This window comes from Scardinius erythrophthalmus (genome assembly GCF_964197995.2).
Source record: "Scardinius erythrophthalmus genome assembly, chromosome: 6".
Lineage (NCBI taxonomy): Eukaryota > Metazoa > Chordata > Actinopteri > Cypriniformes > Leuciscidae > Scardinius > Scardinius erythrophthalmus.
In genome coordinates, this window is record NC_138226.1 from 38,977,581 (window position 1) to 39,002,506 (window position 24,926).

A 24,926-nucleotide genomic window follows, 5' to 3' on the forward strand; every position below is an offset into this window, starting at 1 on the left:
GGCCATAATGGCCAGTGTCGCGGTCACTGAGGGCTCAGGAACAGACACCACAGGCTCAGGAACTGGAACTGGAACAGACACAGACACTGGCTCCGGCTCAGGAACAGACACCGGCTCCGGCTCAGGAACAGACACCGGCTCCGGCTCAGGAACAGACACCACCGGCTCCGGCTCAGGAACAGACACCACCGGCTCCGGCTCAGGAACAGACACCACCGGCTCCGGCTCAGGAACAGACACCACCGGCTCCGGCTCAGGAACAGACACCACCGGCTCCGGCTCAGGAACAGACACCACCGGCTCCGGCTCAGGAACAGACACCACCGGCTCCGGCTCAGGAACAGACACCACCGGCTCCGGCTCAGGAACAGACACCACCGGCTCCGGCTCAGGAACAGACACCACCGGCTCCGGCTCAGGAACAGACACCACCGGCTCAGGAACAGACACCACCGGCTCCGGCTCAGGAACAGACACCACCGGCTCCGGCTCAGGAACAGACACCACCGGCTCCGGCTCAGGAACAGACACCACCGGCTCAGGCTCAGGAACAGACACCACCGGCTCAGGCTCAGGAACAGACACCACCGGCTCGACTGCGGCCCTCTCGTCAGGGGACACAGGCTCGGCGAACATAACGTGAACGCTCTCGGCGGCAGCCATCTTGTCCGAAGACCCAGACTCGGCAGGCGTGACGTGAACAGTCTCTGTCTGGGCAGACGCGACGTGAACAGTCTCTGGCTGGGCAGGCGTGACGTGAATAATCTCTGACTGGGCAGACGTGACGTGGACAGTCTCTGGATCGACAGATGTGACGTGAACAGTTCTGGGACACTCTAGGATCTTGTAAAGTCTCTCGAAGTAATCCAACAGAGTCTCAGCTGCTCTGTCTATCTCAGACTGCACAGGGACCTCCGAGACTGGGACCACCGAAACTGGGACCACCGGACTCGGGACCACCGGAACTGGGACCACCGGACTCGGGACCACCGGAACTGGGACCACCGGAACTGGGACCACCGGACTCGGGACCACCGGACTCGGGACCACCGGACTCGGGATCACCGGAACTGGGACCACCGGAACTGGGACCACCGGAACTGGCATGGAGGAAGTCTTCCTTCCCCTCCTCCTCCGTTTCGGGACAACCGGAACTGGGACCACCGGAACTGGGACCACCGGAACTGGGACCACCGGAACTGGGACGGAGGGGTTCTTCCCTCCTTTCCTCCGTTTCGGGACCAGCGGTGAAAGCTTGCCCCTCTGCGGACCGTCCTCTGCCAGGATCCTCTCCTCCTCCATAGTCCTTTGAGCACATCTTGCGAAATACTCCAACAAGGAAATTGAAGATCCCTTATCCTCATCAGGAAAAAACTCACCCCGCTGAATCCACATACTTTGGCTGGTTCGTTCTGTCATGAAACAGTACGTGAGACGAGGATTCAAATGCAGGGGTGATTTAATGACAACTGACAAACAAAGAACAAAACTCCAGATACAGATAACCAGCGGGAAGGTAACATCAGGAACAGGTAACTTCAGACAACGAACCAGCACAAGACTACAAACACAAGGAGGCTAAATAGGGGAACAAACAAAGGAGGGTAACGAGACAAACAGGTGGGATAAATAAACCAATAATCAGATAACAAGATGGGAGGGGCTAGACAATAGACACGAGCACATGGCCCAACATAACAAAACACCCATGTGCATAACAAGACAGGACAGGCATGTGACAAATTATGCATAATTTATAGTTATTACTATAGTAACTACATGCAACGTGTAACAAACACACTGTAAATAAAGTGTTACCTACATTTATTAACCACCAGGTCTAAACTGCTTGTCAGTTTTAGTAAATGTGTATGCATGTGTGTTTTAGCATGAGCTGATCTACCACACGTTTGGCCGTCCGCATTTCAAGAAGACGACGGCTAACCTGGATCTGTTCCTGCGGAGGTTCAATGAGGTGCAGCTCTGGGTGGTCACAGAGGTTTGCTTGTGTCCCACGCTCAGCAAACGTGTACAACTGCTCAAGAAGTTCATCAAGATCGCAGCACAGTGAGTCTCTGAGGTTTTTACTAACATGTGACGTTAATGTGTGTGATGAATCATTTTATTCTGCAGAGTTAATGTAATAATTTTGGACAATGAATTGCAATGTTAAAAGTTAAAATTGACATATAATGACGTTAGTTGAACTTTTTTGACCCACTTGACTTAAGTATAGGATGTGCATCTTGTAATTTCATAATTACTTAAATTATGGTTAAAGTGTATTGCAAAAAAAAAACTGATAAGTGTTTATGGTTAACTAGAATAAACTAACTAAATTTCTAGTAAAACTTGTCATATATTTAAATATATTTGTAATCAGGCATTTGTAGTGATGAACTCACAACTGAAAATAAGTGTACTTAAATTTTATTAAAACATAATCATTAAAAATTTACTTTAAAGTAAAATTTGTAATTTGACATTATTACAAACGGCACCTTTTAAAAGTAAAAGTTTTAAGTGTGTTAAGAAACAGTCATGAAAGTGTACTTCAAGTACACTTAAGTGGACTTTTACTTCAATAATATTATATTATCTTTTTTTTTTAAATATAGTTTTAAGTTGTGTGTCACAGTAGAGAGTGTGTGATGTGTATTAACCCTGAAAACGCAGACCTCGGGTCATTTTTGCCCCGGTCATTCACTACTCTCCCCCTCATTTTTTAAAGTTAAACATCAACCTTCTTAGTATTTCTGGAACTATTCATTATAAACAATATAACAAGAAAAAAATAAATTACAAAAGAATGACAGTTTGTAGGGTTGCTAGCGACCCGCTGTGGAAGCTTGTTTCCTCCACAGAATAAAAAAATGTAAATGATAATTGCGACTTTTTACAGTTTACATCTCGCAATGCTGACTTCAGATCTCATGCTGATCTCAGAATTGTGAGCTATAAAGTCGCAATTGTGTGTTATAAAGTCAGAATTGTGAGATATAAACTCACAATTCTGACTTTTTTCTCGCAATTCCAAGTTTATATTTCGCAATTCTGACATCTTTTCTCAGAATAGTTGCAATTGTGTGTTATAAATTCAGGATTGCGAGTTCACTTCTATAACACACAATAGCGACTTTATATAACGTAATTCTGAGATAAAAAGTCGCAATTACCTTTTTATTTTTTATTCTGTGGTGGAAACAAGCTTCCACAACCCGCTGAATGTAGAAGTGTAAGTATTATTTTTTTCTGCGCTACAAAAATCCAATCTCTGATGACTCAGTAAAAACGATCGTTCATCTAATGTTGAAAACGATGTTTTGAGAATAGTCAAGTCAAGTCAAGTCAAGTCAAGTCATCTTCATTTATATAGCGCTTTTAACAATGTAGATTGTTTCAAAGCAGCTTTACAGAGATAAGCGTATAATTTATGGTAACAGAGATTGTTTTGGCTTTATAGCGGTTCTTTAATAAAGTTATTTTCCAGCTAAGGTTAGTTATGATTGATTCGCTTCCGTTGCAACGATCATTTGTTATTAAATTAGGGGCCGCTAAGACGACACCATTCTCTCTACACAGACTTTAAACGCGAACCTGTGAGAAATGCTGATGGCGGTCACATGCGCATTAAGAATTGGTTCTATAGTTATGTGCGTTTGAATATATGTACGCAGGTTTGGAATTCCCTACAAACCAAGCCTAAACAAAGTACTGGCGTTTCCTTATAATTTTTTATACAGAATTTTATTTTATTTTATCAATTCGGGGTAGATACGCGAATTGAGTTTCCCGACAACGCTTTATCTGTAGAGTGGTAAAGGTATCCTCCATAGGGAGAGACTAGTTGGCACTTCAGCACTGTGTTGTCATCGGTCCAGGCGAAGGTCCTTCGTCAGATCTGGATACGGCCTGGATCCGGCAGGCTGCGGGAAAACCTCGGGATAAACAAAGACACTAAAATTAGCGTAGATGCCATTCTTCTCATGATGTAACGAGTACATCAGGATTTATGGGAAGTGTTCCCGGTTCCAGCTGGCCTAATCTATGCAGCCTAACATTGAATTATAGAAGTCTATAATGTATTATGTGAAAGCTAGGTCAAAGAGATGTGTTTTTAGTCTAGCTTTGAACTGACAGAGTGTGTCTGCTTCCCGGACAATGGTAGGAAGTCTGTTCCAGAGTTTTGGTGCTAAATAGGAGAAGGATCTACTGCCAGCAGTCAATTTTGATATTCTAGGTATTATCAACTGGTCAGAATTTTGAGATTGCAATAGACGTGAAGGACTAAAATGCTTTAAGAGCTCGCTCAAGTACTGCGGAGCTAAACCATTCAGTGCTTTGTAAGTGATCAGCAATATTTTAAAATTTATACGATGTTTAATAGGGAGCCAGTGCAGTTTTGACAGAACCGGGCTAATATGGTCATACTTCCTGGTTCTGGTAAGAACTCGAGCTGCTGCGTTTTGAACCAGCTGTAGTTTGTTTATTAAGCGTGCAGGGCAACCACCCAGTAGAGCATTACAATAATCTAGCCTTGAGGTCATGAACGCATGAACTAACTGTTCCGCATTTGTCAATGAGAGCATATGGCGTAATTTAGATTTTTAAGATGGAAAAATGCAGTTTTACAGATACTGGACACATTATTATTGTTGAGATGGCGAATATGAACCAGATGCTGAATGTAGCCTACTGGGAAATGAGCTCTGACGAGGACAGTGATGATTGTAAAAAGCATCCGCTCAAAGTGAACCATTCCAAGTTCCAAAAATGTAACATATCTATATAATTCTTTTTTTTTAATTCTATTGTAATTGTTATTAAAATATCAGGAAAGTTGTAATACTATTGTGACAGTTAGAGATCCGTCCATGTTAATATAGATCCGTGTCGCTAAAGACCTGAATATGTAATGATTGGCGAAGCATTCGTGTGTGTAAGGATTAATCAGCACAGATATTATGGTGTTCAGACTGCACTTTTCTAAATTCTGTGTGTTTGCTCTTTTTAAGCTGTAAAGAGTTTAAGAATCTGAACTCCTTCTTTGCCATTATCATGGGACTGGGAAACCCTGCAGTCTGTCGACTCAGTCAGACATGGGAGGTGAGCATTCACTACACACATGCACACAACTTCAGCATACACACACATAACAGACACGGCATGTTTAACACTGATTCAGCTCTCACAGAATAAGAGTCTGCTCTCTCACAGAAACTGCCCAGCAAGTTCAAGAAGTTTTATGGAGAGTTTGAAAACCTGATGGTGAGTTCAACATGGCAGCCTCTGGTAAGCTAAGCATTTAACCCAATGTTAAAGATACTTAAAGAGAACGTTGTTTTTCTCATTGCAGGATCCCTCCAGAAATCACAGAGCGTATCGACTTACAATGGCCAAGTTAGAGCCGCCGATCATCCCTTTCATGCCTTTATTAATCAAAGGTGAACTTTACACTGGAATCACAAACACCAACAAAATGTACATGTTCTTTATTAGTGGCATTTTCAACACGTTTGAATAATAGTAAAGTCAGCACAGCTATGAAAAATTAAATAGACTATGAAACTCTATATTTTAAATGTTTCATGAAGAAATTCATCCAGAGGCATAATATATGTGTTTACATTTCTTTTAAAATTAATTATTAAAGCATGTAACACATTTTCTTATGATTTACATGATTTAGTGGCATTTTCCACATTTCTAATTAATCCATTAATAAATGAATACAGCACACACCTGTAGATATATATATATATATATATATATATATATATATATATATATATATATATATACCCTTTTATAATTGATCTAAAACTGGTGTTAATATTTATGGTTAAATATTTTTAGATCATTTAATGAAAAAATTTCACTCATCTATTTGTTATGTTTATTTGAATTATTATTCAGATATATAATTAAACATTATATATAATAAATCTTACATTTATCTCACATATATCATTTAATTTATATAACTATTATGACTATAATAATTATTATAACAATAATTATTATTTTGATTTAAAAAATGTGTTATTTGTTATTATTAAAAATCATTCTTAATCAATGAAAAGGCTATAAATGTGTTCAGACATTAACTTCGCACTCCTGCACTTCTTCCATGCTGTACATTGGGATATATATATTCATTCATTATTCATGCAGTACAAAGCAATGAGAGCCTACAGTAACTGCAATATTTCAACGAAATCCACAAAGCAAACAACAGAATGTTTCCAAGCACTGTATAGTTTCATTATGACCCAGAAAAGATGCAAATTTTATCAGTGCTTAAAATGTCGAACATCTGCGTTATTTCTCTTTCAGATATGACTTTCACACACGAGGGCAACAAGACATTTACCGACAGATTGGTCAACTTTGAGAAAATGGTGAGTCTCGCAAAGGAATCTATCTCTCCATCTCAGAGACAGTTTTAAATGAGACGTCCTGAATGTTTCTGTGTGTGTTTTCCAGAGAATGATTGCTAACACAGTCCGAATCATGAGATACTGCCGAAGTCAGCCATTCAGTAAGACAACAGTGTGAACTTCATATCAGAATCATGTTTCAGTTCAGCTGATTCTGATGCATTTCTCTCTCTCTCTCTCTCTCTCTCTCTCTCTCTCTCTCTCTCTCTCTCTCTCTCTCTCTCTCTCTCTCTTTGGTATCTATAGATCAAGAAGCGCCACAGGTGACAGGTAAAAGCCATCAGGATGTGCGTGGCTATGTGCGACACATTGGTGTGATTGACAACCAGCGCACGCTATCCCAGCTGTCCCACCGGATCGAGCCGCGCCGGTCCTGATGCTTCAGTGCTGCTTTACCTCTGCCAGTAAATAAGCTATAGCTGTATATGAGCGTATATCAGCGTATATCCAGTCAAACATGTCTCGGCTCAAGGGCTTTCCATTCTCTGGCTGGTTGTGTGAAAGCGTGGCTTCGTTTCGGTGTTCGGCTGCAGGACGTTTGGACCTCGGTTTATGACCTTTGTTATATTCTGCCACAGATCAGATGTCGCCTCTTATTTTCAGATTGTGTTTGACACATGGCGTTTTACAGTTTGGAATCGATTGAAAATGAAGTTTCTTCCAAAGCGTATGTTCTGTGGCAACTTTTTTGAGACTTTTTTTATGCTTTGAATGAGATTCTGGGCATGTTGATTAAAAAAAATTGAGTTAAGAATCTTTTTTTTTAAAGAAATGAATGTGTTTATTCAGGAAGGATGCATTAAATTGATCAAAGTGACAGTAAATACAGTAAAGAAAAATCTGTTTTGAACTTTCCATTCATCAAAGAATCCTGAAGAAAATCCATCATGGTTTTCTCAGAAATGTGAAGCTGAACAATAATAATCAGAAATGTTTCTTGAGCATCAAATCAGCATATCAGAATGATTTCTGAAGGATCATGTGACACTGAAGACTGGACCAATGATGCTGAAAATTCAGCTTTGATCACAGGAATAAAGTACATTTTAAAACATATTCAAATCGAAAACCGTTCTCTTAAATGCAAAAGTATATTACTGTTTTTACTGTATTTTTAGTCCAATAAATGCAGTATTGGTGAGCAGAAGAGACTTCTTTCAGACACATTAACCCCAACCCTTTGAACGGTAGTGTACATCAATCATCACAAAGCATTTTGAATTTCATTTCTAAATGGGATTTTTATTTTTTAATGTTGATTTATGGAAGTTTGGGGCTGGATGTAAAGATAAAAGATATTTATATGAACTTAAGCATGAAGTAAAAAAAAACTAAATGGTGAATTGAGAACACATGTGAGCACATTTCGAAAGCCTATTGGTGGGTTGTCAGCAAATCTTGTACCTTTGTGTGTATTGTGTAAATAAAACTGCCATAAGATGCATATTTACTGACATGTCAGTCTTTTTTCATTCAGAATTGTGTATTTTCACAATTCTTTTCAATTTTTTTCAGGTCATACACTGAACAAATCTGAAAAACATATCCTCTGCCGAGATAATCCATCCACCTCACAGGTGTGGCATATCAAGATGCTGATTAGACAGTATGTTATTGCACAGGTGTGCCTTAGGCTGGCAGGCCTTTAAAAAAATAATTTTCAAGTGAGAAAAGCGCCATCCAGTGGCTTTAAAAAATATGAATGTGTGGAATGTCCTGTAACTGCCTGTAGGCTATACTACAGCTCCCTATATCAATACATAGAGAGGCTTTTTGATTCCCATTGTTTTTTTAGACATGATTTCTCTATCTCATTAGTTTTTTTATTTAGATATATATTTAGTTCCCTTTCAGTCGGGTAACGTTCGACTTAGTCGATCGTACCGACTGATGGCTGCCTGGCGTGATCCCATCAGTCGGTACGATCGACTAAGTCTCCGTTCCCTCCTTCAGGGAATGAGGGTTACATTGGTAACCGAGACGATATTCTAAAAGACTACTTTTTGATTTTTGATAAGTATCTTTTTAAGATAAGTACTGAAGTACTTTTTAAGATAAGTATCAAGTTTTGCATTATGATTACAATCAAACAATAACATTTGGTTAGAAAAGGAACACATTGCAAACATTTTTGCTACTCAGTATTTGATAATTAAAAAAATCTAACAAAATAAGGGATGGATAGTGATAATTCAAAACACTTTATACAGACATTTTGCAATTAATTGGTATTTTATTCATTCTAATTCTATAAATGGTAATAAAAAACTTCAGAAGGGAACAGCAATTATGATCTAACAGCAAAAACATAATAAAATAACATAACAGCAAACAATCATTATCAAACTGTAATTATTTTATTTATTGTTGCATATGCAACAGATTAATTAATTAATTCGTTACATTTATATAGCGCTTTTTCTGAGACCTCAAAGCGCTTTACATAGATGGGGGAATCTCCTCAACCACCACCAATGTGCAGCATCCACTTGGATGATGCGACGGCAGCCATATTGCGCCAGAACGCATGTGCTGCGTTCAGATATCAGGAACTCATAATATACTAAAATAAGAGCAAACAATAATTATCAAACAGTAAATTCATCAATAAATTGAGATACGAAATACCCATAAATAAATATAATTTTAACTATTAACATTCAAACTCTAGCCTAATTATTTTACACATTGCTGCAGATGCAACAGATAGTGACAGAGTGTCTCTTGCACACTGGACGTTTGCAATTTTTGCAGAAACTGACGGTTTTCACATCCTCTGGCCAGCACATGCGGCCTTGCTGGTCTATCGTCGATGAGGCACCTTTTATTTTTGTGCGATTGGCAGAGGGATGTGTTGTTGAGGGACCAGCTGTGGACGCACGGGCCGATGAGGGACCAGCTGTGGACGCACCGACCAAGGCCGCCCGAGACATCAATAATGTTGAAGAAGATAGCCATGGGTGGGCCAGTCTATGTTGCAATAATCTGTAATATTACACGAACAGGCACAACATTTTAGTAAATGTTTGTTCATCTATTTGATAATGCAATTTACTTTTTTCCCCAATACATTTCAAGTTCAATTTACCATTTAGCTTAGAATATAAGTTATTATTGTACAATTATTTTTAGCAGTGAACAAATACAAAGTACCACATACCTTGTCTAGATTGTCCACTCCACTTTTGGTGGCGTTGTAGGCCTAGTCCAAAATCATCTCCGGATTTCTGTCCTCACGTTCACTGACTGCTGCATCCTTGAGTGTGGTGCTCATAAGAATCACGTTCTTCTTCTTTTTTGGGCAGTAGGACACGATGGTGTGTGTCTCAGTGAACGCGAACAGAGATGAAAAAGGAGCCCTGTTTCCACTTGTCACCAATGCACTTGGGAGCTCTGCCTTGTTTTTTCGCACAGTAGCCAGCATCCTTATTTTTCTTCGAAGAGCTCTGTGCCAAGAGCATAGGAGGTGAAAAAATTGTCACACGTGACCCTCAAGAAGATCATGTACACTGTCGGATTTATGAGGACATGGCCTCTGTCCTCATAAACCCAAATGTCCCCATAATGCGGTGCGTATTCAGGTCAAAAGTCCTCGTAAACCACACACACACACACACACACACACACACACACACACACACACACACACACACACAGCAGCTCATTTGCATTTAAAGGGACAAATAAAAACGGCGCGTTTTTGCCAAGCGGCAACCTCCCCGTCTCCAGAGCCCGTCTACGGAGAGCCTTGGCACTCCCTATTCAGCCCAAGCGTGCCGCACAAGCCCTGAAAAGTGAAGCCAAAACGTCTCGATCGCCCCCCGGTGACTGGTCCTAGTATAGGTCATAAGCCCCGCCTCCCCATGTTATTCAACGGGACGCGAGACCAACTAAACAATTAAATTACACTTCAAATATCTTTTTTCCAAAGGTGGTTTCTTTCATTTGCTGTCGTTTTTATCACGCTGATGTAAGTTCTAGTATCTGTTTCCAAAATAAGTTGGTTTTTAGTTAGTTACGTGATGCGGTGGTGTAACGTCATGATTGACAGCTGTGATTGACAGGTTCTCCGAGCGAAGTAGTCACTGAAGCACCAACGGACATTTTTTTCGGGATCTTCGGAGGACTGAGGAGATTGTATTTGCTTTATTTTAACAAGCCTCTTGTCGTACTGCAATCAATTTTTAAAAAAGTGTGCAGAATCCACTCTCCCTGAGTGCATTCTGCGAGAGTGAGGGCGGAGCGTTGATCTCGCGGCTTTACTTCCTGCTCACTACTGCGCAGGTCTGGTCCCGAAATCGCTACTGCGCAGACTCAAGTTCCAATATGTCAGCGCCATATCGGGACTCTGGCGGCTTCAGTTCTCACCAATGGAAGAGAGCGAAGGGGCGTCGTCCATATTTTTTTACAGTCTATGATTCAGCCCCATTGTATTGATTTTGGTTGCAGTTCCATTAGAATTCCACTGGGGGTGATCGCGAGCGAGTGCAGACTGAATGGGAGTCAATGGGGCTAAACGGCTAAATGTGTCTCTTTCACCCAAATGCCGTTGAGAAATTTCAGATTTTATTGTAGGTTTTGCAAGTTCAACATGGGTTATAGGCATGGCCGTAGCCAGCTATGAGGTCACCGAGGTCCGGACCTCGGTCATTTTTTTATATTCAAAAATAAAATTTCAAGCTCTCTGAATGATTAATTAGCCGTTTAAACCGCGTCATATGTGTGTTTGCAATTTATGTCGCTGCGAGAAGGTAGATCAGTGAACGGGGCTTGAGAGCGTGTTGTGAGCATAGACTGTAAAAAATGCGGCAGAGCGCTTTATGTCACTTTATTATAATTTATAAATAAAGCGCAAAAGAAACTACAAGCATGATGCAACAGCATCGTAGTTGATGTCAATTTGAAAGTCATGAAATGACCAAAAAGTGCCAATAAACTTTTTTTTCTTTTACATTTCCGATAATGGCGCGTATAATTTGCACTAAGTGCCTGTCTTTTTAGCAAAAAAGGCACCCACAACTAAATAGCTACAGTTGCACGGGTCGTTGGGCGTGCGTGAGGTGCTTGAAACTAAGTAGCTTTTGACGCGTTCGACTCGAGTTCGAATCCGCCTTTTGCCGAACTCGCTCTTCTCCCTCTTCTCCCTTTTCCCAATACACATGAGATGTAAAATGTATAGCCTAACATAAAGGTCTCTAGCGTTATATTTTGCCAACGAACTAATATCGAAACCGTGATATGGTTTTGTGCTTTATAAAACAGCACAAGACTTTAAGTATCCTATATAGGCATTATGTTTGTGCTGCGTGATTTAAAGAAAAGTGCGCACTTTGCTCACGCGATCAAAGGGTTTATTTCTTGCAAGTGAAGACATTAGGACAAAAGTATTGTAATTTTCCTATAGTGTAATGTAAAATATACTTTTGAAATATTCATTTTCATTTATTAGGCTATATGGATTTTATGTCATAGGAATAATTATAGAAATCATTATTATATTATTATACTAATTGTTTGGCATACTAAAACACCAGTTATAATGTAATGTAGACTGAAACTCCATATCATAACTAAAAAATATGTTTGAGCCCCCTTTAATGTCCAGGTACAAGTCAATGTTTTTTATTTGTGCACAGTTCATGGGTTGAAGCCCGTTGAAGCTCTTAATTTTGAGCTCTCAAAGAGCACCAGATTGATGCATTTAACCTTAAAATGTACAAAATTTTCTTGCGGGGGAGCATGCCCCCGAACCCCCCTAGAGGGACAGAGGTTTACCCAACATAGTTTTACAAAATCCTATATGGGAAAGATCTATCATTTATGAACTTTACTCCAGCATAGTACAACAAAGTTCCTTTTAAGTCAGTAAACTAAAACTCTTAATGCAAAATTAAAATGTCCTTGGACAAACTATACATTAGGCCTGCCTAAGGGGGGGCCTACAAGACATTGATTGTGCCCAGGGGCCTCTGAATTCTTAATCCGGCTCTGCACCTCACCTCGGACCTCACTAATTTTCAAACCCTGGTTACGGCCTTGGTTATAGGTCGAAAGTTTAATGAACGAGTACTTATTTCTTTTCTATTTCTTACAGGTTGAGTTGTTGTTGCCCAGAACACGCTAGCATTCTGCTAATGACGTCAGCATTCTGACGTCATTGACATTTTAAAAGACTTTTTAAACCAAATAAGTGACTCTAAAAAAATCTAACACCCAGCAATGTGTAATGTCTTTGCATCTCCTTTCGAATACAACATTCAAATTACTAGACAAAAAATTATATCCTGAGAAAAGTGGGTTTTGAGGGTTTTTCGCCATAGACCTCCATTCATTCTGCACTCGCTCGCGAGCGCCCCCGCATGGACAGAGACGTGTTACTGCAACCAATCCAGAACCCGGAAGTAAGCAGAGAGTGCCAATTCTCTTCCTATTAAACATTGGCTGCGTTCGAAACCGCATACTCAATGAGTAGGTACTTAATTTCAATGAGTACTTACTTAACGAGCGCTAAAAGAGTAGGTACTTTATAGCCAGATCTCGTTGAGTATGAATGAGAACCGGACATCTGCCATGTTGACGATATCATGTGACCTACGACGCGTTATCACACGCGCAACAACTTAAAAGATTTGAACGACACGTTTAATTCATCTATCTGTAAATATCATGATATTGATTAAACTTTCTCATTTTGTGGTCTTTTTGAAGAAACTGCTGCCCATTTATTTTGTGAGTACATTTAGGGTTGATTTAAGTTCTTATATTTAACCCTACTAATGTGACCCACCGTTTTATCCTTAACGATATTTATTTTTATTACGAAATCCCAAAATTGTCATCTCTTGAATATGTTGTTAATTTCTTTATTTTATATCCAAACATTTTCATCCATAAGCAAAAGTGGCTTACTGCTTTGTTTTCCTCTTTTTCTTGTTAAATTTAACTATCGTTTCATCCCTCAGGCCTATAAATAACAGAAAATGCATTTTTTTTTAATGTATTATATAATTATTTAAGAAAATATATATTGATATTCAACCTTATAGGTTTTTTCCTGTGTATAAAATCTCATAATATGTTTGCAAACCCATGATATATATATATATATATATATATATATATATATATATATATATATATATATATATATATATATATATATATGTATAAATACATACATACATATACATACATACATTTACCTCACATTTACTCGACAGCCCTACCTAGAACGGTTTTCCTCAGCGTTTGTAATGTCTGCACAAAGGGAGATTCACCTTTGGAGAAAACTGTTGATTTTATACTCGAAAAATATAAGTATCATTATTAAAAATTAATATTACCCCAGAATGAATTGCATTGCTCCCAGCCCAAAACATACAATAATAACAACGATAAATGCTGATCAATTAATTATATTACTTTTTACTGTAAATTATATAATTCAATAAAACAAACAAAATGTAATGTATATCATATGACATAGCTATGCATGAATACACTCTAGATGTGTATATAGTGAACATCTACATTTTCCTTCAAACAATAAATAAAGCATTAATTAATTGTATTTTATTTACTGACAACAATGAGAAATATTAATAAATTAGTAAAAGAATGAATCAAAGTCACCATCACACAATAAACAAATGCATATACAAGTCAACACATGAAACAAAGCTTTATTACAATCATGTATGTAGGCTACAGGCACTGAACCCCACATCCTTCTGCCATCTCAACACAGCGGTGCCCATTCTGCAGATTTATTCTGATGAATCAGCTGACCGCCAGAGGTGAGCCGTTCCCTTGTGCCTGAGGTTGTTGCGTGATGTGTTGTGCTTCACAATCTGAGGCAATAAAGGCAGGTGGAGTGATGGTGGGTCTCATGAGGGCAGGTGGAGGTTCTCATAAGGGCAGGTGGAGTGATGGAGGGTCTCATCCATGGCACCATCTCCAGGATTCAGCTCTGTGCTCTTCGTCCTCAGTGCTCACACCAGTCTGCTGACATTTCAGATCCTACAAAATGCACAAACATAACACAAAAGCAGTAATTTTAACAGCACAATGTCATTTGATTTCAGTATTATTTAGAAGACAAAAATGCTTTTTTCCACAAATGCCGCCATCATCTTTCTTTGCAGGTCCTGCTCCACCACAAAAGCTGTGCAGCAAATGCACAGAACTCAAGAATCAGAAAAGTGCTGTAATAGCTCTGTTTGAAATTACAATAATTAAAATAAACTACAACTTAATATTTAAATAGTTGTTGTTATCCATTTCTGTAATGTCACAAAGTCTTTGATGGCAGCATTCAGCTTCATGAGCCACTCTAACATCCAGACCAGACTCACGTTACCTCTGTGATTTATGAGCTCAACACTACATTTACATGTTGAGGTTGTTTTAACTTTTAGTTTTTATCCAATATAAATGTTCCTCAATTTATCAACTAATGGACAAATAAAATAGATAACTTATGTTTAGTTACTTTATAGATTTGTTCTACATAATAGCACACATACATCACTCAGATGCCTATTTCATATAGTAATCTGCAATTCTTATAGAAGAGTTTCTTGCCAGATATTAAATAGACATTTAGTAATTGTATTTAAGATGTATACGGTTTAAAATGTATGCAAATCCACTTTGGAGACGTATGTGTCCTTACTGGAGCTTCTCTGTTAGCTATACATAATAAAATGTGATTTACAGCAAAATCACAAATAGCCTATACAGCGTCTTTACACCTTAAACAATTCAACAGTTTACTGTACAGTAGTTCAACACATGCGATCATTTGATTTGTAATACTCACATTTGAGTCTCGTCCGTCATCCTTTCCGTCACGTTCGAGTATGACCTATCCTTCTTCTTTTTTTTTGTGACGTATCCTCTCGCGTGGCCTCCTGGGATAGAAGAGTATCCATCGGTCGAGCACTCAAAAATCTGGCTGGAAGCAGTAAGCCATCCGGGAACTTCTCGCCTACTCTTTTATGAATACTGATGTTTCGAACGTACTGCTTCCTTCACGTACTGTTTTCGCCTACTATATAGTAGGAAAGTAGGCATATTCGAACGCACTTAAGTCCGAATCTCGCGATAATTAGTACGTCACCCAGGTAATTCTCGCCTACTCTTTTGGATTCGTACATACTTTTTCGCTCGCCTACTCTTTTTCCCATACTAAATAGTAGGGAAGTATGCGGTTTCGAACGCAGCCCGAGGCTGCGTCCGAAATCGAATACTTCCCTACTATATAGTATGCGAAAAACAGTACGCGAGCAGAGTAGTATGTCCGAAATCATAGAATTCGAAAAACAGTAGGCGAGAAGTACCCGGATGACCTACTACATCCGGCGAGATTCTGAAGTGCGCATACGATGGACACTTTACTATCCCATGATGCCACGGGAGAGGAGTTGTCGTCGTTATATTTGAAAATGGCGGAAAACCATAGACTGTAAAAAAATATGGACGTAGTGTCCGTGACGTCACCCGTAGGTTTCTGAAGAGCATTTTTGAAGCCTAAAGTGGGCGGAGCCGGCCGTCGCCATCTTGGCCTTGCGTCACTCCCGGATAACAGAAAATGGACAAACAGGCGGGGCGTGAGTGGAGCTGAGGAGCGGAGCCTGGCCTGGCTATCTGAAATCACCTAGCTCGACGTGATCGAGTTAGCTGATGATGTAAAGCCAATTAAACGTTCCTATTTTTGCCCTTCGAAATATTATAATAGTTAAAAGACATGGCTACAAGTGAGACTGTGTATTACTTCGAGAGTGTTTGTGTACGACAGTGATTTATGTGCATACATGTCCGTCACTCTTTCATGGTCCGTCAGCGCGGCATCGCTCAAGTTCGTAGAGAGCTTATTCAGTCCATTTTAAATTCTGATGTTGGCCGTCTCTCAAATGGGTTAAACCATAGATATATTGCCTTTGAAGTGCAAGTAAATGCGCTAGAAAATCCACGCTCATTCACGGACGGAGAAAGCGCCGACGCCTGCATGATTTCATCTGACGACTGACGGTAACCTACATAAGCATATTATAATCCATCTGTTCCATGGGAGCAGAACGAACGAGCATTTATTGACGTTTTAAATTTGAAAACCCCAAAAAGCAACGAAATTGTCAGACATCCATTAGTGCATGTTCACAGAGGAAAACAACTGAAATACAGCGCTGGTTTTTCTCTCGAACGATAACGACGGAATCCTAAGACGTGAGCTTTGTACCCAAGTATTAAATTGTATGAAATAATCCCGAAAAAAAGCACAAACACTGCAGAGATGGCAAGTTCAGCAGCTAACATTGCTGAGGTGAAGTGACGGCTAGTAACAGCAGACAAACGGCTAGCACTGACAGCGGCAATCCATCTGTCACTCAAGTGGCTTGGCCACACCCTTAAATTTAAATATTAATCAACTAAACGGACGAGTTATAAAATAATTCACCCCCCTCACAGTTGTTATGAAGGGCAAAATTAGCTGTATAGACCAAATCCACATACAGACACCAGGCTTTAAACACGTTTTTTTCTGCTGTAAAGTTGGTCATTTTAATGGGGGAGATACAGATTTGACTCACTTCTGACAACAGCCTCAAGCGGCCAGTCAACGAATTACAGTTTAACTCACTTCCGTGTTGGTTTCAAGGGAGAGACGGGGAGGTTGCCGCTTGCGGAAAACGGAGACGCGGCTGTTTTCAAGTGTAAGTACTTTACAACACACTTTTTGTTTATTTGTGGTTAAATTGTATTCGTTTAACATCATATAAGTAAACGATTGACTTGTTAAAAGTTTAAATAATGTAAATCGAGGGTACAAGTTTGTGCATTGGCTGCAAAATGACAATTTTATCATTATTATTATTGCCGAACAGAACGAGCTAATGTCTGTCAGTTAACACTGTTTTATTTAAACAACGACGTTGTTTCTCAGTTAAATGAGAGGGTTACAAAACTTTTCTTTTTTAATTTTACAACGATTTTATTTCTTCTTTACCAGTGTTGATATGTAATATGTGTTGGCTACAAAGCAAGCTACTGTAATCAAGTGTACCTCAACTTGTCCAACATTAATATTAATTTAATAATATAGATTGACCATGGTTCATCACTAATGTTAAATTCTGTATTGATTTTGCAGGGGCTGATGACCACACCTGTGTTCTTATGGCTAATGGAAGAGAGGAAAGAAAAGAAGAGCGACGAGAGAGAGAGGAAAAATTCCTTCTGCTTTTAGAAATTGCTAAAAAAAAATTATAATAAAGAAAACAAATGTTACACACTCTCTTTCCATTTATTTGTTATAAGTTCATTTTGTAATGCTGTTTTAGCAAGTTTTATTACAAAACACTTAATTCCCAGGGATTTACAGTAGTTAGATTGTCAATTGTAAAGTGTTTAATATGTGGCATTGAGTAATTCAGGGACGTGCACAGGGGGGTTGCTCAGGTTGCCCGGGCAACTGCCCATATGCCCTTCTCGACTCACTTTGCCCTTCCGAGGGGGAAAAAATAAATAAATAAAAAGTGTTGCAGGAAAAAAAAATGCAGAGTTTCACGTAGGCCTAGATAAAAAAAAATTCACTTCCATTCGGGCACCAAAAGTGAAAGTCAGTAGGGGAAGGGCAAACTCTGTTTACGTGGCTGCAGCGCTGCACGCGACCGGCACCTGAGCTGAGCCTGCATCAGCGGCCCTAGAAGGAGATTGTCGCGGTTGTCGGGTGAGACGACTCAACGTTGTCGGGAAAGGTGAGTTTGTGATGTATAACAAACGAACGATCATCATCAGGGTTCCAGACTGCGACCATTTTGAGAATGTGCGAGTTAAAAATTTATGTGGTCGCATTTGTGCGAGTGCATGGTCCTGTACTATTCAGTTAAATTCGCGCAATTTTCCTGCATTGAACTTGATTTAGCACCCGCCAAAGTGATTTTTTGTCCCGCCAAAGTCTTATTTGATCGGTGAGTAACGTTATGTAGAACTGCTGCGCTTGTGACAGCTTGGGCGCATGTTTAACTGAAAGAACGAGCAGAGAGAGAGAGAGAGAGAGACTCGGTCGCGCGCGCGCACTCTCTCTCTTCGGAGCCAGGCGAAAGTGTAAACAAGACTTCACCGTCTCCAAACTCAGCGCTGTCTTGCTCTCTCTCCCTCGCACATATTAATCAAAATAAATCGACACGGTCGTAAGTTTCATGTGAAGCATTCTGAGATTTTTTTTTTTTTCCTGAATTACCGCTGGGTGTGAATTGTGCTAAATAAGTTGCCTTATCTTCTCTGAAATAAAACAAACATAAAACATGACATAAAACAAAACTTTAATTAAACGGGAAAAAAAAAACTATCCAGCAGTGATGAAATGTTTTCTGTGTTGACACAAATCTTGGACGTGTCCATGTCCTAACTGCTGGGATAATCACAACGCGCATGACACGTCCAATTCGCGAACTAATGACTCCTTTGAACCGATTCATTTTAATGAATGGTTAAAATAACTGATCTTTCCAACAGTGAACTCAGTAGATGTATGAATCGGTGTATAACTAATCAGTAACACTTTACAATAAGGTTCTATTTATTACATAAATTACATAAAAAGTACAGTTTGCTTACTCAAGCTTAAGCTTTAAAATAAATAAAACCACTTTTTTTTTTTTGAAAAGCATATGACTGTCTACATTTTTCCACACAGTGCTATCAAGAAGAATCGTTAAAGAATCGGATCGATAATCAGAATCGTCAGTGGCATTTTTATTGATAAAATCTGTGTTATTATTAGTAGTAGTTAAGGTGATTGAGTGCTGTATTTCAGTGTTTTACTTCTTTGTATATATATATATTTTAATAAAGACCCTGTTATTCTCAGTCCTTCATAGCCCGTGAGTTTTTTCAGGGGTGCCCTTTTTTCAGGTCAGAGCAACTGCCCCTCAAAATTCCTGTGCACGTCCCTGGAGTAATTAATATTTTTAAAGGGTGTTGTGTGTGCACTTATTTTGTGACAGATTCCAGATGTTTTTTGAAACAAGCAAATTGCAGGTATATCTGAAAAATATGAGTGCCACACTGAAGAGAAATATCCACATACCCCAGACACCTTTAAAATGTATTTGCTTTATTTTTGTATATTATTTAACTTTTAAATGGATACAGAATACAAAAGTTTAAAACAAAATCACAAAACTTTGGCAAAACTTTTTTTTATTAAAGTGTCATCTTGAGGGAAGAAAATGAACGTCAGCAGCTTCAGTAAGGTAACCTTCACAGGTTTCTAAAGATTTAAAGGGACTTTCTTACTAACAGTCTCATTTGTTGGGCATCACTTTAAAATAATTAAAAATCTGTTTCTTTAAAAGCATGTGTACAAGATGAGAACTTTACACCTTGGGTAATTTTTGGATTTCCACTTGAATTTTTCCTACCTAAATTTAAAGTAAATAATTTGTAAAAAATTAAGCTCAAATATGTGATATGTAGCTAGAACACCAGCACCTTGATGTCCTTTTTTTCCACCCATGGTCGCAATCAGTGACTGGATGGACTACCGTGAGGGGTGGAGGTCAGCTCCATCTTTAAAATATAGATGAAGAATTGGCGTTGTAGGGCTCACAATCTGTAACGTGTTCATAGTTTATTTTAAAATACGATTTGAATCGACAAGACACTTGTTTTCTGTGTTGGATTATTTATATGTATATGTATTATATGTATATGATCCATTTCTTATATGTGTGTGTATATATATATATATATATATATATATATATATATATATATATATATATATATATATATATATTATATATATATATATATATATACACACACACACATATATATATATATGAATACTTAAGATGTAAAAGCCTCTAAGTGCCATCTGGAATTTTCTTTTAGTTTGATTATTTTTATCAAGCTTGTATGTTTATGTTCAGTTATTTCACTTTAATGGCAATGAAAAGGACCTATTAATTGTCATTAAAGTGAAATTACTGAACCTATAATACAAGTTTGATAAAAATGCTCATTTTAGAAGAATCCTTTTCTTTTACGTCTTAAGTCTTCATACATGAATGAATGTGTGTGTGTATTGTATCTGACCTCAGTGTGTTACCCTATTGTTCACTCTGTGTGTGTGTGTGTGTGTGTGTGTGTGTGTGTGTGTGTGTGTGTGTGTGTGTGTGTGTGTATATATATATATATACACACACACACACACACTGTGATATTGCCATCCATGAATGAATCGACAGAGATAAACACACGCATATTATTGATTCATTCATGTTTATTCATTGATGGCACTATCACAAGCAAATAAATTACTTTTTCCTTACCAAAAATCAACCTCTGCCATTGTTCACAGGTTTGTGTGTGTGCGAGCAACTGACCGCGACGACTCTGAATTGTGAGCACGAACGACGTAAAAACGCAGACGAAAGCGGAAAGAAGAACTAAAAATGTTATGTTGGTGCAGTCAGTGGAACGGGCTCTTTAAATTTTCGCGCTGATGTGACCGCGCATGTTACGTGACAATACCAACATGGCGCATGTAGTACGTCCGGACTCCATTCATACTACCCGTATTCATACTATATAGAACGTACTTTTTTAACGGTCGCGAAGTACGTTCTAATTTAAATGTAGTACCTACTCACAAAGTATGCGATTTCGGACGCAGCCATTCTCTGCCGTTGTGGTATAGTATTCGGTAACCCTATAGTATTCGGTAACCCTGAGGACCCAAGCAATCCGATTGGTTCAAAGCACGTTTTATGGGTAATCGCTTTAGTGCCTGGTTATAAATCATACAAAATAATTTTATTATAGAAGACGTTTGTACTACGTTTTAACGAGTCATTAATGTATTTAATGTATTTTAAATGATACGTTTCATATACTAGTATTTAACCGAAGCTATAGATTGTGAAATTAAACATTTCTCGTTGTTCGTGTGTTTTTTAGTTAGCTTAGAGATAATAGCATAGCATACAGCTAACGTTATCCGATGATCGTGCTATGAGCTTAAACTGCACTGATACTGCCTTACCGTATTCACAGCCATTCGTAATGCAATTATAATTATGTGATTATTTTTTATCCTCAATAATCAGCGCAATATGTTACAAGTACACTTTTGTTTATTAAAAGAGACATAAAATAATATTTATTTGTGTATATTACTATTTTTACTATTACATTTAAATAAATTACAGAATGCTAGCTATGTTTTGTGGGCATAAATATTAATTGGTTGTCTAGCCTTGAGTAAAGAACACTATAATATAATTATGGAATCACAATCTTAATGTAATTAATCAAACCCCTTAATTCATATAATAATCATTATTTTAAAGAAATAACATGTTAAAGTATGTTTTGTGACGAAGTTATTTGTTTTAAAGAAATAGGGCATAATATGCTTTTTTTATTACAAGCATGTCATTTGTGTACTAATGCATATGATTTATGTCATAATAATTCTTAATACAGAACATCATACAACACAATAACATTTAATGTAATAAAATTAGAGAATCAAAACTTATATAAAAATTGTATTAAATTACACAATACAATACATAATGAATTCTGAAACTGAATTATGAGATGTAATATATTACATTTTTATTAACACAAAACTACAAGCAAAATGCACATCGTTTTTGGACATTTATAGAGCTTTTTAAAATACACAACAATACAAAGCAGCTTTAAACAAACATACTCTAGTATGTCTTTACTTTCCTAAACACTTTTGTGATAGTCCTCTGGCTATACATTGTGAAGATTTAAAAACAATTAATGTTGAGTTAGCTGTGTTAAAATATTTAATGAACTGTAAGGTTAAAGTTTTTTGAGAGCTAATGAGACAAATAGATGCAGTGTATTTTGCTGTATGAAAAGTCAAATCTTTAGTTTGAAGTAAATTCATGTTGTCAAGGCAAGTCACCTTTATTTATATAGCGCTTTTTACAATACAGATTGTATCAAAGCAGCTTCACATTGTTATATTGAAAATAATACAACAAAGTTTGTTTCTAGAAGAAAATTGCATCATTGTCCACCCTAATTAAGCAGATCAATAATATTGTTGAATATTAAATGTCCCCAACTAAGCAAGCCAAAGCCAAGGCAACAGTGGCAAGGAACCAAAACTCCATCAGTGACAGAATGGAGAAAAACACCTTGGGAGAACCCAGACTCAGTCGGGGGCCAGTTCTCCTTAGGCCAAGGAGCGAACAGTGTATGATGATGATCCAGGCAGCATTACAGATCAGAAGTCAGATTGGTCGTGTCGACGAGGCCGGCACTTCAGGGATGCGTCATGGTTGGGTCCACGTGCAGGTCCACCATCTAGTCTGGATACGGCCGGAGTCCACCTCACTTCAGAAACGGAGAGACTGGTTGACAATTCAGGACTGCGTTGTCGTCGCGTCCAGGCGCAGGTCCTTCATCTGATCTGGATACGCCTGGATCCGACGGACTGCGGTAAACCTCGGTATAAGCAGAGAGACTAATATTAACGTAGACGCCATTCTTCTTATGATGGAACGAGAACATCAGGATTCATGGGAAGTGTTCCCGGTTCCGGCTGACCTAATCTATGCAGCCTAATATGGAATTATATAAGTCTATAATGTGTTATGTGAATGCTAGGTCAAAGAGATGTGTTTTTAGTCTAGCTTTGAACTGACAGAGTGTGTCTGCTTCCCGGACAATGGTAGGAAGACTGTTCCAGAGTTTTTGGTGCTAAATATGAGAAGGATCTACCGCCAGCAGTCAATTTAGATATTCTAGTTATTATCAACTGGCCGGAAATTTTGAGATCGCAATAGACGTGAAGGACTATAATGCGTTAAGAGCTCGCTGAAGTACTGCGGAGCTAAACCATTCAGTGCTTTGTAAGTAATCAGCAATATTTTAAAATTTGTGCAGTGCAGTGTTGACAGAACCGGGCTAATATGGTCATACTTCCTGGTTCTGGTAAGAACTCGAGCTGCTGCGTTTTGGACCAGCTGTAGTTTGAAGGAACTCTGCAAAAACACACAAACAACACGTCACGTGCAACTGAACACTTGCAGTCTTTAGTGCTGTGGAACACCACTCACTGTTTTTGCTTTGATATGCAAATAATTTCATATAACCAATGTAAATGTTTGTGTTTGGTCAACCCTGTTACTGACATATTAATTACTTTTTGAAAAGGTTTTAAATAAATAAATACATTTTTCCATTTTAAATAAATGCAAAGGCATTTGCAAATGAGAAATGTTCCAGAGATATCGCTGCCACCAAAAGTCAGTCCACTTTCGCATCCCCAATATGTACAAATAACTTTTTAACATATGCTTTTCTGGTAACAGGGCTGACACAATGAGCGTGTCTTTGTCTTTCAGATATTACATAAACTCAAAGAAAAGAAGAGAAAACTTGTCTTCTACCATCAACATCATGAAAGGCAGATGATGCAAGCATAAGTAGAAAAATCATACCGAGGGACATGCCATTTGCAACATTTTTGCAAGATGCTTTGCACAAAAAATGTGATTAAAATCCTATAAAAACAAAAGAAACAGAAAATAATTTATTCTTATATTATTAGACATATTACGGAAACTAAATTATAAAATATTTTATTTGTTTTATGGTTTATTAAGATTTACAGAGCTTTTTTTCACTAAGGGACACAAAATGGCACGTTTACGTATAATGACCCAACTGTGATAGGACTCATTAGATATTGCTTGATGCTGCAATATTTTTTTTACCTACAAGAGTCTCCTAGGATAGAAGGAATGGGTGGATATTCCGGAGCAACTTGCAATTTCTGACTGACCATTTGCCATCTTGGTTTGGAGAGGGAAAAAAATCAAAACACAACGGCTTGCCACTTGGTTGAAATATATAGGATGATGTACCAGGATGGGTCCACTGAAGAGGATGATGTGCAACTATGTCAGCTGCTATCATTACGCTAGTAATTCATTAAGTTAATTATAAAGTGTTGCTAGAAGGTATTCCTTTGCAGAGATCCCAACCCTAACTAAGCATTTAACATACTACTGGCATACTAATTGGGTCCTCAGGGTTACCGAATACTATAGGGTTACCGAATACTATACCACACCGTCTCTCTCTTGAAACCAACACGGAAGTGAGTTAAACTGCAATTCATTGACTGGCCGCTTGGCCTGGCTGCAGGAGTGAGTCAAATCTGTATCTCCCTCATGTTAAAATTACCAACTTTACAGCAGAAAAAAACATGTTTACAGCCTGGATCTCTATGTGGCTTTGGTCTATACAGCTAATTTTGCCCTTCATAACAACTGTGAGGGGGGTGAATTATTTTATAACTCGTCCGTTTAGTTGATTAATATTTAAATTTAAGGGTGTGGCCAGTGGCCACTTGAGTGACAGATGGATTGCCGCTGTCAGTGCTAGCCGTTTGTCTGCTGTTACTAGCCGTCACTTCACCTC

The 24,926-nt window shown here is 38.5% G+C and overlaps 1 protein-coding gene and 1 long non-coding RNA gene across 3 annotated transcripts in view; one reads left to right on the forward strand and one right to left on the reverse strand.

Moving 5' to 3' along the window:
* Positions 1–7,891, forward strand: part of rapgef4a (Rap guanine nucleotide exchange factor 4a) — a 63,289-nt gene extending 55,398 nt beyond the window's left edge. For both annotated transcript variants that reach the window (XM_081367860.1, XM_081367861.1), the window contains exons 22-28: positions 1,889–2,067; positions 5,016–5,106; positions 5,218–5,268; positions 5,357–5,444; positions 6,337–6,401; positions 6,487–6,541; positions 6,687–7,891. In XM_081367860.1, coding sequence (XP_081223986.1) covers positions 1,889–2,067; positions 5,016–5,106; positions 5,218–5,268; positions 5,357–5,444; positions 6,337–6,401; positions 6,487–6,541; positions 6,687–6,817 — 660 coding nt within the window. In that variant the 3' untranslated portion in view covers positions 6,818–7,891. The remainder of the gene's footprint in view (positions 1–1,888; positions 2,068–5,015; positions 5,107–5,217; positions 5,269–5,356; positions 5,445–6,336; positions 6,402–6,486; positions 6,542–6,686) is intronic.
* A 6,214-nt stretch (positions 7,892–14,105) lies between these two features.
* LOC308691937 lies at positions 14,106–15,570 on the reverse strand. The gene is made up of 2 exons (XR_014030284.1): positions 15,262–15,570; positions 14,106–14,459 (listed from the first exon to the last, which is right to left on the reverse strand). It is a non-coding gene; the product is annotated as an uncharacterized lncRNA (long non-coding RNA).
* Between the last annotated feature and the right edge of the window lie 9,356 nt (positions 15,571–24,926).